At 44.0% G+C, this 16,621-nt stretch overlaps 1 protein-coding gene across 1 annotated transcript in view; it reads left to right on the top strand.

The window, feature by feature from the left end:
- The window catches only part of ret (ret proto-oncogene receptor tyrosine kinase), a 32,484-nt gene that overhangs the window by 8,825 nt on the left and 7,038 nt on the right, over positions 1–16,621 (top strand). Inside the window, exons 2-12 of the mRNA XM_036981852.2 lie at positions 10,384–10,620; positions 11,056–11,343; positions 12,451–12,689; positions 12,783–12,978; positions 13,180–13,379; positions 13,668–13,956; positions 15,000–15,131; positions 15,315–15,425; positions 15,563–15,676; positions 15,899–16,155; positions 16,306–16,453. Coding sequence (XP_036837747.2) covers positions 10,384–10,620; positions 11,056–11,343; positions 12,451–12,689; positions 12,783–12,978; positions 13,180–13,379; positions 13,668–13,956; positions 15,000–15,131; positions 15,315–15,425; positions 15,563–15,676; positions 15,899–16,155; positions 16,306–16,453 — 2,211 coding nt within the window. The remainder of the gene's footprint in view (positions 1–10,383; positions 10,621–11,055; positions 11,344–12,450; positions 12,690–12,782; positions 12,979–13,179; positions 13,380–13,667; positions 13,957–14,999; positions 15,132–15,314; positions 15,426–15,562; positions 15,677–15,898; positions 16,156–16,305; positions 16,454–16,621) is intronic.

Genomic DNA, 16,621 nt, shown 5'->3' with positions numbered 1-16,621 from the left:
CCACATAGACACACTTTCAAACTCTTTCACAATCTTGACATACGCTGCTGCTACTCTGTTTATTAATTCTACTGATTGCCTAGTCATTTTTAACCCTACCTACATGTACATATGACCATAATCACCTCAACTGCCTCGTACCCCTGCACATTGACTCGGTAGCGGTACTACTTGTATATAGCCTCGTTATTGTGTTAATATTTCCTTTTTATTTAGCAAAGTTGTCTTACTTTTTAACTCTGCATTGTTGGGAAAGGGTTCGTAAGTAAGCATTTCACGGTAAAGTCTACACCTGTTGTATTCAGCATGTGACAAATACAATTTGATTTGATTTGATTAATAACGCCGACAAAAAATCTGGACATGACAGTATCATGTAGCAATTCTGTATATTGCCAATGCAAACTAAGAACATTATAATCAATAATAACTTTCATCAATTGAGTTATTGCTTGATTTGCAGCCTTTTAGTTAATTGGATATTGTATAGAGTCTTCCGTAATTATTCTCATTACTGTTTTATTTTTGGAAACAGAGTGATCGTGACAGCGTTCAGATTTAGATTGATTTATATTCTCACATTGGTGTTTTCTATACCTACTCTGCGTGGAATAATGGGTTATACACAAGCAGATCGTGTGCGTGATGATTATGACCCATATGACTCGATAAACAGACTTTCAGATTCCACAGTTGTAGTTTTTTTGGGGGACAAAAACACATAGTAGTATAAGTCAATGAGCCCTACTTTACGTGCTTGGAATTAACTGTGCGTGTTTTTCTCTAGCTCATCAGTTAAAACAATGAGCATGAACATGTTGATTAGTATTGCTATTGATTAGCCCGCTGCCATATACTTGACTTTTCCGATGGGCCATTACTGGGGGACAGATGCATTGAATGAATGTTGACCTTGGTAGAAAGGGCACGGGCTTTGCTCTTGTCACAGTCACACAACTCATTGCCCAGACACAAGACCACTACTAGATGCACATCTTTTCGGACCCGGATTCAAATCGTTTTTGAAATCATTCAAATACTTTAGCTGTGCTTCAATGACATTGCCTGGCACTATGGAACCAATAGAATAGTCTCAAAACAGCAAACCCCTCCAATCTGGCCCTCCAGGCAGGCTCTAGCAAACGCTCAAAATACTATTTGAACCCGGGTCTGTGTCTGTCACTCCTCAGACAGATTAGTAAGCAGAGAATTGTTGGAGCTGGGGCTCTTTCTCTAGTGTAGCACATGAGCTCATAGATGGTAAATCTCTCCGGTGATGTGCGTCGTGAGCTAATTGAGTTTCTGTCTTTGTCCTGGCCAGCTGAGAGTCAGAGGACGTCCCCAGGCTGTCTGTTTGTCAAACTGCTCCAATCCTAAACATCCTTCTTATCTGTCACCGGCGGTCTGAGTATGCAGACATGTTTCAAGTTGTTTGTTTATGTCCTGCGACAGATGATTGTCGCTATCTAGGCTTCGGTTAAAGGAGGAGACAAGACAAACCAATTCATTCATACCTATAGCATGTAATGGTTATTAAATCAATATAAAGAAAAAGTGACATGTCACCATAACGATAGCAGCAGCGTAGTGTTCTTTAAAACCCCTCAAGGAACGACATATCAATTGATGAAAATTGCATTTTTTTTAAAATCTGACGGTTCTTCTAATTGATAATAATGTTGATACGTAATGCTTTGCGTTCATGGTGTACATTTTCATAAGGTGTTTAGTTCTTTGCATTACATGGGGTAACTCACCCCATCTAACGCAAATGTCTAGCACACCAGTTTCGGGGGTAATTAGATCGAAGTGTCGGTTTCTGAAAGTCGTATCTTCCCATCGTAAATCCTGGCCATGCCTTTGAGCTGAAATCAATATGTTCAGATTGCATCACGTGTTTGCGGTCATAGTCCTTGTCGTGGTTATGAGAGGTCAAAGCAGTGAGCGCATCTGCTGAAGTGACTGTCTCTAACATTGAATGTCTCCGGTTTTCAATCATCCCAGTCCTGAGTCACTCCAGTGTTAAACCTTTAACGGTATCACTGAACAAAGAAACCTATTTGCTCCCAAGCGGGTTTGATGCTTTCAATTAATTAGCTTTGATATAAACTGCTTGCTTTTCTGTTGGCTTCCGTCCTGGAAATAAATTGAATTTGAACTGATATAAACCAATTGAGTCGCCAGCATATGGTTCACCCACCATGTCCAACCTCAAGCCACAGTCAGCCCTCACTAGTGAATTATAATTTCACCTGTTTTGTTGTTTGACCGTTGATTCTTGTCAGTCCACATATGCCTCCCTTCACATCTTCTCTAAGTGTACCTCTGTTTCTTATGCCTCTGATTTAGGAGGTAAGGATCAAGAAACTCAATACTTATTTCAGATGTTATTTTATGTACAATCAGCTCTTATAGTTTGTCTATTGGCCCTGATACACAATGATGTGGCTCCTTTTTTGTAAACATCGCTCAAGCATTTAGGATTCAGAATCTTAAGAGGATGTTCGAGCACTTTGTTTTCGGAGTGTTATCTCCACAGCCCCGGAGGTTAGTAAGGGCCTTAATTGATGAGAACGGGCACGTGGTAATGACTGGAGCGGAGTCGGTGGAATGGTATCAAATACATCAACACACATGGTTCCCAGGTGTTTGATGCCATTCCATTTGTACCGCTCCAGCTATTATTATGAGCCGTTCCAGCCTCCACTGCGACACAGTTATCATGTTCCCCTGTTGCCTTGGATTTCAGGGCAGGGGGACTGTTTTAGTTGTTGGATCTGAAAAGGGGAAATGTCTCCCTCTGATGGTCATTGGATGCTGCTTGGATTTGGACGCTGGATGTTGTAAGAATACGTGTCACATTTCTTGCTACGCTGTCCATGTGAACACTGATCGGTGGAGCTTTTTTTCTTAGCACTTGATATTCTTCATGATTATGTTGCTATACAAAATCTGGCACCTCTTCACTTTCTTAATCCATGTTCAAATTGATGTCCAAATGTTGTGGATTACAACTTTACGGGGTTTTTTTTTCAAGCAGATCAAGCGTTATGAATGGCTTTCATTCAGTTGATTAATGTTCCTCACTTAACTTTGAGATGTGGAGCGAAACCAAAATAATATAGCCCAAATAGCAGAATTGTATGGTTTTGGCCAGAATTTGGCCAAGATTTTTCAGACAAGTGGACCACTGGCACGTCAGTTTGTTTTTCATCTTAGCAAAGCTTTTAATAAAAAGGGTCATAGCTTGGCTGACTGAATTTCCATCCTTCAGGAAGACTGGACACATTCTTTCCACCAATTCGACCCCCTGTCTTCCAAGCACAGCCAAATTAAATCAATGTCTGAAACCAGAGCCAAGGCCTCAACTGCACCAACAGAAATAGGAAATCTAGTTTCGCTGTCTGCTAATGACATTAGTGTGTTCCCTAAATGGCCGTCCCCACCGACGTTGGACAGGAACACAACATGGGATATAATTACAGGTCTAACACTCACATCTCAATTTTCCTGTAAAACATGCATACAGTAGCCTGCTATTGCACTTTATAGATTAGCCAACATTGGCCACAACCCCCCCCCCCATGATTCGTGATTCATTTCTTCCCGGTATCATGTTATCCCCGGCAATTATACTTCCCAAGGTGAAACCAAGGAGAAACAGAAACCACATCCTTATGGACCATGTGAGAAACTCATTACTGCTTACGTGTCATTTGAGCCCCTCTTTTCAATTTCCGTTGACATAAGAATAAGATATATGCCAGTAAAACGTATATATTGTACAGATACAGTCTCATCATATAGTGTAGTCTCATCATTTGACATGTACGGTTTCGTAATTGAAATAGGCCTATCAGGGAAGAGATTTCTGATAGTTGATGATGTTGTATGTGCAGGCACACCCTCAAGTTAGGCAGTTAAAAAAAAGTGTAATAGGATTGTGAAATTCACTGACATTGTAGGCATAAAAGCTACATTCAGTGGATATGTGTCCCATGGTACAGTCACCTCCAAAATGATTGGCACACTTGATAAAGATGAGGAAAAAAGACAGTGATTTACCCAATAAATTACTGGGAGTTAATATATAGAGTGTGCGACTCTCTTTATTTTTTTATAGATGACAAAAAAGACAGTATAGAATCAATAATTCAAATACTGAGATATAATGTATGCAAATGTTTTTGTTACAAAAATATTATTTCATACTAATACAATTGCTCAGAGAAAGATATTTTGCTTAAGGAGTTAAGGAGTAATATGTGTCTCAAAAAGATACGTATCAACATTTTTGTCACCCCTGATTTCAATACTTTGTGAGGATAACGGCACTGAGCGTTTTTCGATCATGTTTTACGAGATTGGAGAACACATTGGGAGGAATCTTAGACCATTCCTCCATACAGAATCTTTCCAGATCATTGATATCCTTCGGGGTCTGCGTTTATGGACCGCCGTCTTCAATTCAAACCACATGTTTTCAATGGCAACCTGGACTCAGGGGTCGACGTAACACAGTACACATAAATTGGATCCGCTCCATTTAGTATGATATGTTACGTTTCACATTATGTGCTTTCATTTGTGGATGTCCATCATCCATTTCGCATGATATGTTATGTCCTCCAATTTGTATTATATGCTATGAATTGCCAATATGTATGATACATTGCAAAATCTAATTTGTTGTGGCTAATAGTGATGGGAAGTTCATGTCTTTTCTGATCTTTTCGACTCTTTCAGTCAAGAGAATTAATCTTTCGACTACTTTCGTTCATTTGAGTTGGTCATGCCCAGAGCATGAAGGACCCCCTACTGACAGGCTTTGACAGGATGGTCACAGCCACACGTTCAGTGGTTGGATAGAACACATTATATGTCACACCCTGACCATAGTTTACTTTGTATATTTCTATGTTTTGGTTGGTCAGGGTGTGAGCTGAGTGGGCATTCTATGTTTCATTGTCTAGTTTGTCTATTTCTATGTCTGGCCTGATATGGTTCTCAATCAGAGGCAGGTGTTAGTCATTGTCTCTGATTGGGAACCATATTTAGGTAGCCTGGGTTTCACTGTGTGTTTGTGGGTGATTGTTCCTGTCTCTGTGTTGTACACCAGATAGGGCTGTTTCGGTTTTCATTAAGTTCTTTGTTTTGTAGTGTTTGTATCGATTCGTGTTTTACGTTTGTTTATTAAACATGGACCGCAATCTACACGCCGCATTTTGGTCCGACTCTCCTTCTCACCTAGAAAACCGTGACAGAATCACCCACCTTGACAGGACCAAGCGGCGTGGTAACGGGAGACAGCAAAGGCAGCAGCAGGAGCAGCGAAAAAATGATTTTTGGACTTGGGAGGAAATCCTCGACGGGAGAGGACCCTGGGCTAAACCAGGGGAATGTAGCCGCCCCAAGGAGCAACAAAAGGAGGAATGGACATGGGAGGAGGAATTATTCGGAGAAGGACCCTGGGATCAGCCTGGAGAATATCGCCGCCCCAAGGAAGAACTGGAGGCGGCGAGAGCTGAGAGGCGCTGGTATGAGGAGGCAGCGCGGCGACGCGGATGGAAGCCTGAGAGTCAGCCCCCAAAAATTTATTGGGGGGTGGCTCACAGGGAGTATGGCTACGCCAGGTAGGAGACCTGGGCAAACTCCCTGTGCTTACCGGGGGGCTAGAGAGACCGGGCAGGCACCGTGTTATGCTGTGGTGCGCACGGTGTCTCCAGTGCGGGTGCATAGCCCGGTGCGGTACATTCCAGCTTCGCGTATCGACCGGGCTAGAGTGAGCATCGAGCCAAGTGCCATGAAGCCGGCTCTACGCATCTGGTCTCCAGTGCGTCTCCTTGGGCCGGCTTACATGGCACCAGCCTTGCGCTCGGTGTCTCCGGTTCGCCTGCATAGCCCAGTGCGGGCTATTCCACCTCGCCGCACTGGCAGGGCGACCGTGAGCATTCAACCAGGTAAGGTTGGGCAGGCTCGGTGCTCAAGAGCTCCAGTGCGCCTGCACGGTCCGGTCTTTCCAGTACCACCTCCACACCCCAGCCCTCCGGTAGCAGCTCCCCGCACCAGGCTTCCTGTGCGTGTCCTCGGCCCAGTACCACCAGTGCCAGCACCACGCATCAGGCCTACAGTGCGCCTCGCCTGTCCAGAGCTGCCAGAGCCTTCCTCCTCTCCAGCGCTGTCGGAGTCTCCCGCCTATCTAGCGCTGTTAGAGCCTTCCTCCTCTACAGCGCTGCCGGAGTCTCCCGCCTGTTCAGAACTGCCAGTCTGCAAGGAGCTGCCAGTCTGCAAGGAGCTGCCAGTCTGCAAGGAGCTGCCAGTCTGCAAGGAGCTGCCAGTCTGCAAGGAGCTGCCAGTTTGCATAGAGCTGCCAGTCTGCAAGGAGCCGCCAGAGCTGCCAGTCTGCAGGATGCCGCCAAAGCTGCCAGTCTGCAAGGAGTCGCCAGAGCCGCCAGTCAGCATGGAGCCGCCAGAGCCGCCAGTCAGCATGGAGCCGCCAGAGCCGCCAGTCAGCATGGAGCCGCCAGAGCCGCCAGTCAGCATGGAGCCGCCAGAGCCGCCAGTCAGCATGGAGCAGCCAGAGCCGCCAGTCAGCATGGAGCAGCCAGAGCCGCCAGTTAGCATGGAGCAGCCAGAGCCGCCAGTCAGCATGGAGCAGCCAGAGCCGCCAGTCAGCATGGAGCAGCCAGAGCAGCCAGTCAGCATGGAGCAGCCAGAGCTGCCAGTCAGCATGGAGCAGCCAGTCAGCATGGAGCAGCCAGAGCTGCCAGTCAGCATGGAGCTTCCAGATCTGCCAGTCAACCAGACTCTTCCAGATCTGCCAGTCAGCCAGACTCTTCCAGATCTGCCAGTCAGCCAGACTCTTACAGATCTGCCAGTTAGCCAGGGGCAGTCAGTCAGCCAGGGGCCGCCAGTCAGCCAGGAGCTGCCGCCCCTCTGTCCAGAGCTTCCGCCCCTCTGTCCCGAGCTGCCGCACCTTTGTCCATTGAGAAGAGTTGCTATGGTGAGGAGGCCACGGAAGAGGACAAGGTGGGGGAAGACTACGGTGAAGTGGGGGCCACGTCCAGCACCAGAGCCGCCACCGCGGACAGATGCCCACCCAGACCCTCCCCTATAGGTTCAGGTTTTGCGGCCGGAGTCCGCACCTTGGGGGGGGGGTACTGTCACACCCTGACCATAGTTTACTTTGTATATTTCTATGTTTTGGTTGGTCAGGGTGTGAGCTGAGTGGGCATTCTATGTTTCATTGTCTAGTTTGTCTATTTCTATGTCTGGCCTGATATGGTTCTCAATCAGAGGCAGGTGTTAGTCATTGTCTCTGATTGGGAACCATATTTAGGTAGCCTGGGTTTCACTGTGTGTTTGTGGGTGATTGTTCCTGTCTCTGTGTTGTACACCAGCTAGGGCTGTTTCGGTTTTCGTTACGTTCATTAAGTTCTTTGTTTTGTAGTGTTTGTATCGATTCGTGTTTTTACGTTTGTTTATTAAACATGGATCGCAATCTACACGCCGCATTTTGGTCCGACTCTCCTCACCTAGAAAACCGTGACATTATATATTTTAGACGCAATAGCAATGTGAAGTGACATCAATCCATATATACAGAGTATTTCATTTAGATTTTTTTTAAACCTTTATTTAAGAGTACAAGTACAACCCTTTTCATAAAAACCTTTTAAGACTGTAAGAAAGTAAACATTCACATATTTTGTTAAAGAATTCTTGGATTACAAATAAGTCACTTGCTAGCAATGGCTAGCGTTACATTACAGTGCACTGGCTGACAGTGATAGTTAGCTCGTCATTGACATGGCTAGCTAAGCCATCAAACACTTGGTTAACTTGCCGAAATAGGCTTTATAGGCAACATAAAAATATACATAGTCACATACGCTAACGACTTTGGAATATATGAAGCCGTTTTCAAAATACACTTTTTTTATGTACAGAGGAAGGGAGACATGAAGCTGCCCTCAGAATGTCTCTCTCAGACTGAAGAGCAGGAGGACCAACTCTTTAAATAGGGGGAGACGCATTCAAAATCCACTAGTTGTTCTTTCGAGGAAAATTGTGTAAAAAGGTAAGTATAAAGACAGCTTTAGCATTTTAGCTAATAGCAACTTTTAAGTCAAGTTGAAACCTAATAGTTGCAAATGAGCTAAAATACTAACGTTGTCTATTATGTGATTCAAACACACAAACTTTGGGTTGCTAGATGTTCGCGTTTTACCCCCAACCATCCTCCCTGACCAATCTCCCTACTTTTGTTTTTGTCTTAAGTAACCTACTGTCCTGTGTAACCATACAAAACATAATATATAACACAAATTGGAGGGGCAAAAGTGAAGTTTACTATGTTGCATGTGGATTTTGCGGCCAGGCTGTCAATGGGGTTCAAGTCCGGAGACATTTCCATTGCAAAATGTACATTTTGTGGTCAATTTACCATTTCTTTGTGGATTTTGTTGTGTGCTTGGGGTCATTGTCTTGCTGGAAGATCCACTTTTCAAGTTTCATCCTAATGGCAGAGGCAACCATTTTTTTTGCTTAAATTGTCCTGGTGCTTGGTGGAGTTCATGATGACGTTGAACATAGCAAGGGCCCGAGGACCAGCGGCAGCCAAACAGCCCCAAAACATCATAGATCCACCAGCATATTCTAAAGTAGTTACAAGGTTATTTCTGCATATGCATCCTTCATTTGTTGCCAATCCCATTGCTGGTTTGCATGGTCAAAGACCTCTATTTTTTCATCTTATCTGACCATAGCACCAGGTTCCAATTCAAGTGCCAATGCCATTTAGCAAACTCCAGGCATTTACATTTGTTAGTTGTTCACAATAAAAGCTATTTTTTATGGTAAACCCTCCAAAGAGCCTGTTGGCATGGAGGTGGCATCTAATTGTAGATTTGGAGACTTGTTAAACCCAAGACGCCGCCAATTCTCTCACTGTGGCCCTTGGATTTTTCTTTGCCTCACAAACTTTCTTCCTCACTGGGACAAGATACACTTGCGTCCTCTACCACACAAGTTGATCACTGTTTCAGTGGTTTTAAACTTTTGAGATATTGCCCTAATAAGTGACATACATTTTTACCCATTGCCTGATTTATGAAAGTCAACAACCATTTGTTTCTTTACGTTAGTGATTGTGTGATTTTATATGCGTGTTACCTAATTTTCAGGGCCGGGTTACCAAACAAGCATGCAGGTCAAGTGCCCTGGGGCCCCCAACCCCCCCCAAAAAAGAATCACACAAAATTACACAAAAGTTTTTTTCCTATATTTTGTATATGAACATGCCATAAGCAATGGCAAACAAAATGTGTAGAATAGCAGGAAATTAGCTTTAAAACTGCAACATTTTCTCTCGACTTCATGGCAAAATGTAACGAGTAGCACGCGATGAGCAGCAAATGTTTCTCTCTGCCTCAATTTTGACACCGATCTTTTTGATAATAGTTTGTATTACTTGTTAAATGAAATCTCTTTCTTTGAGCAATTGTATTAGTATACATATGTTTTTTTGGGAGCATACAATATAGCTCAGTATTTCAATTGTTTATTTTATACAGTCTTTTTTGCTTATTTTTACCAAGGGTGCCAGTCATTTTAGAGGTGACATGTATGTTAGCAGTAGCATATTACAATAAGCATATGACATCAGGGATCGTGGTACCTATAATTCAACCCAACTAAAATGAAACATTATCCTGACAAAAACAAAACTGTTCAGTTACAGGTCTTGGCTGCATTTGGCAACGAATCTCCCTGTCTGTTTTTGGCAACAGTGCTTACTTTTTTTCTCTCTTCAATCGAACAGCATCTCAGTTACTTGCTACAGTACTGGGAATGTCAAAGACTGTGTCTTGATATGTCAGAGTGCATTGTGGTTATTCAGACTACATTCCCAGGTATGTAAATAGTATCTGGGTGGTTTGGTGATTCCATGTGATACGAAAGCAGCTAGCCAACCATGAAAAAAGAGTCTACTCTCGCTATGTCTAGGGGTTCTTGGCCTGTCTAGCTGATCTCGACTCTATAACATGTCTGCATTTAACGTGAAAGTAGGAGAAAGCTAACATGCATGTGCCTAGGAAGAAAGTGTACTCACCTGGGTCCAGGATGAGCTCTGTCCTGACTCTGTAGTTGTCCAGCCAAAGCAGTTCATAAATGTTCAGTTGTTGGTGACAAAAACAATAAGTAAAGCCATAACAAAAAGGTATTCAAACAAACACAGAAAGACCCCGTCAAGACCTCTCAGCACCTGCCCCCGTTGCTGCTGCCCCCTAGAGATGGGATGTGGAAGTGTGCTGTCTACCTGTGCGCCTAACCTCTAACTACCTCCATTCCTAACACATGGCCTTTCTCTTCTTTTTGCAGGGTCAGTTGGGCTCTACTTCCCCCAGAATCAGTACAAGGAGACTGTGTACGTCGGGCAGTCTGCAGGGACACCCGTGCTCCAGGTCCACGCCATGGTGGAGAGCGACTCTCAACGGCCCCACTTCTACCTGTGCTACCTGAGGCCTCCAACCTATGCCCCATGGTTCCACCTGGACGAGACCACAGGGATACTCTCCATGAATAAGACCCTGGAGTGGAGCGACTTTGACTCTGCATGTGAGTTTAATAGAGACAGAAGGTTGTGCGCACGTATTGTTTTCCCATTGTTTATGGAATATGTTGTGAAGTTGACCGTTCAATCTATTTACTTTGATATTTCTAATTGTCCATTGAACAGAACACTCCAGTTTTACATTGTAAAATGTGTGAGGGGAAGTTATTCAAGTTTGCTCAGCTTTCACGCTTTGTGCGTACTAATAAAGTTGAGCTTCAAGGTGATACATCATGTTCAGGGATCTGCTTTCAGAATCCGGTTCTGACCATTGGTTCTAAACGATGAACTTAGCATTAAGATGCTTTTGGGAAACGGAGCCCAGGATAGTAATGTAATTTCATAGAAGCCCAGAAAGTGCCCAGTCATCAAGAAATAAATGCACTGTGGGAGATTTAAATGGGGCATTGTGTTACTATTTTGGTTCTCTGGCTGATCAGATAAGTTTTGGAAGCTGCCGCTGAGTGTCATTGCTGCGACCAGACCGTTGAAGAAGTTCCTCTGTGGCCTCGGCCACCCCACCGTACAAGTCAGCCTGACCTTCATCAATGACACGGCGCCACCGTGTGGCCAGACCAGACCAGAGCTGAAGAAACTGTGCTTCCCTGACAAAGACCTGAGCTCCCACATCAAGGAGAACAGGTTCCCCGGGGCCCTCCGCCAGCTCAGACAGCTCACCAGGCTTAACGTCTGCCCCAACTACACCATCTCCTACAGTGTAGAATCCGGTGAGGCTTGCTACACTCGCCTTCACCCACACTGTCTCTGTGCATCATATTATGAGAAACATCAAACACTTTGCAGGTTCCTACACTGGCATACCACGTACCACGTAGACAAGTTGTAAATGCAACAAGCACTGATATTGTATCATATAAAGAAAACAAAAAAGTATTGGGACAGTGCCAATTTTTTGTTGTTGTTTTGGCTCTGTACTCCAGCACTTTGGATTTGAAATCATACAATGACTATGAGGTTAAAGTGCAGACGGTCAGCTTTAATATGAGGGTATTTCCATGATATCGGGTGAACCGTTTTAGAAATTCCACCACTTTTTGTACATAGTCCCCCCCCATTTTTGGGGAAGAAAGTATTGGAACAAAATCACTTATATGTGTGTTAAAGTTGTCAAAAGTTTAGTATTTGGTCCCATGCAATGATTACATCAAGCTTGTTACTGTTAATGTGGATGCTACCATGACTACGGACAAATGCCCAGCTATCAATTTCTCACATGGAATAATCTTCACCATGTGTCCCTTGCTATTTGATGTAAATATTTAAATAATTTATATTTTTGCTTTACATTTCTCAGAACAAGAATAGGCTGACGATTTTCAGAATAAAGTTATTTGTTTCTGGCCATTTTGAGCCTGCAATCGAACCCACAAATGCTGATGCTCCAGATCCTCAACAAGTCTAAAGGACAGTTTTATTGCTTCTTTAACAGTTTTCAGCTGTGCTAACATAATTGCAAAAGGGTTTTCTAATATCAATTAGCCTTTTAAAATGATTAACTTGGATTAGCTAACACAACGTGCCATTGGAACACAGGAGTGATGGTTGCTGATTATGGGCCTCTGTGCACCTACGTAGATAGTCCATTCAAAATCAGCCGTTTCCAGCAGTAATAGTCATTTACAACATTAACAATGTCTACCCCACGTTCCCACTCTTATAGAATGCACGATATTAACTTCAATCTTTTTTTTTCTCAATTTTCTTTCTCATTGCTGTTCCAGTAGCTGGGTGAATAGGAAACTACAAAGTCTGGCAACATGAGACTAACATGATATGTTTACATCTCCTCTTCACGGTTTCCGGTTTGGCTCTAGATGTTCCGGCCCCATTCGCTGTGAATGAAAACACCACTGAGTTGGTAGTGACTGCGCCGTTGGACCGCGAGGAGAGCGAGACATACAGTCCCATGCTGATCTGCACAGTGCAGACTGACACAATGGTAGACACCTTTTTTGTTACACTGCATATCAACGTCTACGACGAGGACGACAATGCGCCGTATGTCAGTGGAACAGACACAGAGGACGTGGTGCTGGAATTTGATCGCAAGCAGGTGACTTTACTTTACTTTACTACCAAAGCTGTATATCGGTTTATTGCTATACATGTATCATTGATAGCACTGTTGTTCTTGTGTTCTTCTCAGGGAAGTTCTTTTGGCAACTTGGTTGTCTATGATAGAGACACAACACCCAGGTATCCCAAATCCCAGAGTCAGAATAGATTTGTCGGAAATATGATGACCAATGACTCATGGATAAATGAAATGTTCACCATAGAATACTCTTTCAAAGAAGAGAAGGCCATTTTTGGCAACGTCCGAGGCACTGTTCATGAGTTCCGTGAGTAGTCCAGATGAGTTCCACAATCTCTCTAAAGACTGGTTTCCCAGACAAAGAGTAAGCCTTGTCGCTTTTCAATCCAGGACTAGCCTTAATATGTGTCTGGGAAACCAGCCTGTTAATGTGACAAACGTCTACTAAATCTTTTGATCGATTCATTAAATAAACAGCCCCCCCTTCTACCCTTTGTGTGGCATGTAGGGCTTGCACTGAAGAAGAATTTGTCTGTAACCGAAAATAGGACCTTCCAGCTGGATTACCTGGTCAATGACACTACATACCCCGGTCCAGAGGGAACTGTGATGCTGCACTACAATATCACCGTCTTACCTGTCCCCATTCTCTTCACCAATGTGACATACCTCTTCGCACTAACACGTAGAGCTAATGTCTACTCCCAGGTACCTATAGAGTTCACATACAGCCCTCTTTGCTTGAGAAGAGGATTACTGCTTATGAAATGCTTATGAAGCAGACAACTATTTTAAGATAATAGTATTCCGCTGTTCAAGAGTGATGTGATGAAATGCCATTAAAGCAGTCTGTGAGGTTACTTGGTTGATATTTCAGAGGTTAGCTCATCGTGGACCTATTTTTTCCCCCCCAGTAGGCTAAATGTAAGATCATGTGTCAATCTGATTAGAACTGTAGCATTTTCCCTGTATGATTCGTGTTCCTTCTCATTTCAGGTCGGTAGGATTTGTGTGGACAACAGCCTGAAGTTCCAGGGCATCAATGTCACATACCGGCTAGTAGTAGCAGAGAAGACAGGGAATGTGTCCGATGACGTACAGTCATGCTACGCTGCGATTAGCATCGCACAGAGCCTCAAGGACATGGTGGGGGTGCTATATGTGAACGACACAGAGGCGCTTCGCAGGCCAGAGTGCCAGGACCTGCAGTATGTGGTTATTGCTCAAGAGCAACAGAATCTGCTGCAGGCTAGCACTCAGATCCTCGTTGTGCTCGATAGCAATAGTAAGTACATGAGATAATAAGTTCATTCCCAGCAATACTCCAGACTGATGCTGATTGGGCCACAGTGATTACTAATGTATGGCATTCATATTTGGAAGTCATCAGTTCAGTTATTTTGCAAGGCTCATGCCTCATTGTTAGAGACCTTAGGACTAGTGTAGTAGAGACCTGTCAAATTATGTTAACTCTATCCATGTCCAAGACTCTAATCATAGCTTTGTCCATGTTCAAGACTTTATCCATAGCTTTGTCCGTGTCCAAGACTCTGTCCATAGCTTTGTCCGTGTCCAAGACTCTATCCATAGCTTTGTCCGTGTCCAAGACTCTGCCCATAGCTTTTTCCGTGTCCAAGACTCTGTCCATAGCTTTTTCCGTGTCCAAGACTCTATCCATAGCTTTGTCCGTGTCCAAGACTCTATCCATAGCTTTGTCCGTGTCCAAGACTCTATCCATAGCTTTGTCCGTGTCCAAGACTCTATCCATAGCTTTGTCCGTGTCCAAGACTCTATCCATAGCTTTATCCGTGTCCAAGACTCTGTCCATAGCTTTGTCTGTGTCCAAGACTCTATCCATAGCTTTGTCCGTGTCCAAGACTCTGTCCATAGCTTTGTCCGTGTCCAAGACTCTATCCATAGCTTTGTCCGTGTCCAAGACTCTATCCATAGCTTTGTCCGTGTCCAAGACTCTATCCATAGCTTTGTCCGTGTCCAAGACTCTGTCCATAGCTTTGTCCGTGTCAAGACTCTGTCCATAGCTTTGTCCGTGTCCAAGACTCTATCCATAGCTTTGTCCGTGTCCAAGACTCTGTCCATAGCTTTGTCCGTGTCCAAGACTCTATCCATAGCTTTGTCCGTGTCCAAGACTCTATCCATAGCTTTGTCCGTGTCCAAGACTCTATCCATAGCTTTGTCCGTGTCCAAGACTCTATCCATAGCTTTGTCCGTGTCCAAGACTCTTGTGATCTTGCTTGACAATAGCATAATAGCTAAGCATACCGTGAACATGTGTTTTGTCTTCATAAATGTTGTGTTTGTGTTGTGTAGTTGATAAGCAGGGCCTAGAGGACCAGCAGTTCCTCTCCTGTGCAAAGGGAAGACATCGTGGGGATTGTGAGACCATCAGAGGCCTGGGGGCAACCACAGGGAGGTGCCAATGGAGACAGGGCTCTGCAAAAGGTACCCACGCTGTCATTGACCAGATTACCTGTCATTGACCAGATTACCTGTCATTGACCAGGTAATCCAGCTGGAAGGTCCTATTCTCAGTTACAGACAAATTCTTCTTCAGGGAAAGCCCTATATGCCCCTGTTTAATGGAAACAGGAAATGATGCTATTATATTTTTCCTTTATCTTTCAGGAATATCAGAAAGTTATTCCACCTGCTCCCCTGACCTCCGCACGTGCCCTGATGGCTTTTGTGATGCAGTTGAAAGCAAAGACGCATCAATATGTCCTCAGGATTGTACACGTGAGAAATGTCCTAAATCTTTTACGGCCATATATATTTGGCTACCTTATTGATGTCCTTTATTTTTTGATGGTATTTCAAGAGTTTTTTTTTTAATTGTTGAATTCAATAGATTTACATGTATTTGTGTCTCTCAGTTGAACCCGTTATAGGTGGTCATGAGAAGGGCATCATGTCTGGCATTAGAGCTGGCCATGGAACCTGCTACTGCTACTCTGAAAAATGCTTCTGTGAGAAGGATGATATAGAGGGTGAGTTGTATCATTTCAAAACCTTTTTGTTCTACGTGTATTGACCCATACCCCCCCCCCCCCCCCTCCCAATAGGTAACAAAACAGCATTCCAAATGGAGATGTTTCAAGATATGATACTGTATGTCAATCAAAGGTGAAATTACATTTTGCCCGTGTTGTCAAAGGATGGTTTCCATCGTGTTTTTTGTTCACTGTCTCCTTCTACCCTGTCTGATGCAGAGGCCATGTGTGACGAGGTCTGCAAGACCATCATTGCCACTGCCGTGCTGCTCTCCTTCATCGTCTCCATTCTCCTGTCCTCCTACTTCATCCATCGTTACCACAAAAACTCCCCCAAGCCGCCCATAACCTCGGCTGAGATGACCTTCCGGCGGCCCGCACAATCCTACCCAATCAGCTACTCTGCTAACAACATGCGCCGTGGCTCGTTGGACTCCATGGAGAACCAAGTAGCCATTGACACCTTCAAAATACCTGTAAGGCCTTTCCTGAAAATGTTTGGAAAGTTTACGGAATTTTGCAAACCCAGCTATACTAAATTGCCTTTTGAATGATCATGAGACCTGCAAATATATGTTGTATTAATAGAAACGTTTTTTAAATGTGTTGCTTAATTGTTTTAACAGGAGGATCCCAAATGGGAATTTCCACGCAAAAACCTGGTGCTGGGCAAAACGTTAGGAGAAGGGGAGTTTGGGAAGGTTGTCAAGGCGACTGCATTCCGGCTGAAAGGAAAGGCTGGTTACACCACAGTAGCTGTGAAAATGCTTAAAGGTAATGCTAACCGGACAAAGAGCAGACAACAGGAACAGTTATTGTAAGACTCATGCAGTGAGTGAGTCCCTAGGTGTCTGTATACTGAATATACAGTGGAAGTAGATTTTTATGATGTGACTTTTGGCCAGCCCATGATAGATATAAGGTGCAGGCAGTTCTGCTACC

Source organism: Oncorhynchus mykiss, chromosome 1 (genome assembly GCF_057628025.1).
Source record: "Oncorhynchus mykiss isolate SJ-2025 chromosome 1, ASM5762802v1, whole genome shotgun sequence".
Taxonomy (NCBI): domain Eukaryota; kingdom Metazoa; phylum Chordata; class Actinopteri; order Salmoniformes; family Salmonidae; genus Oncorhynchus; species Oncorhynchus mykiss.
Note: the sequence above shows the minus strand (reverse complement) of the source record. Positions and strands in the feature narration are given on the sequence as shown.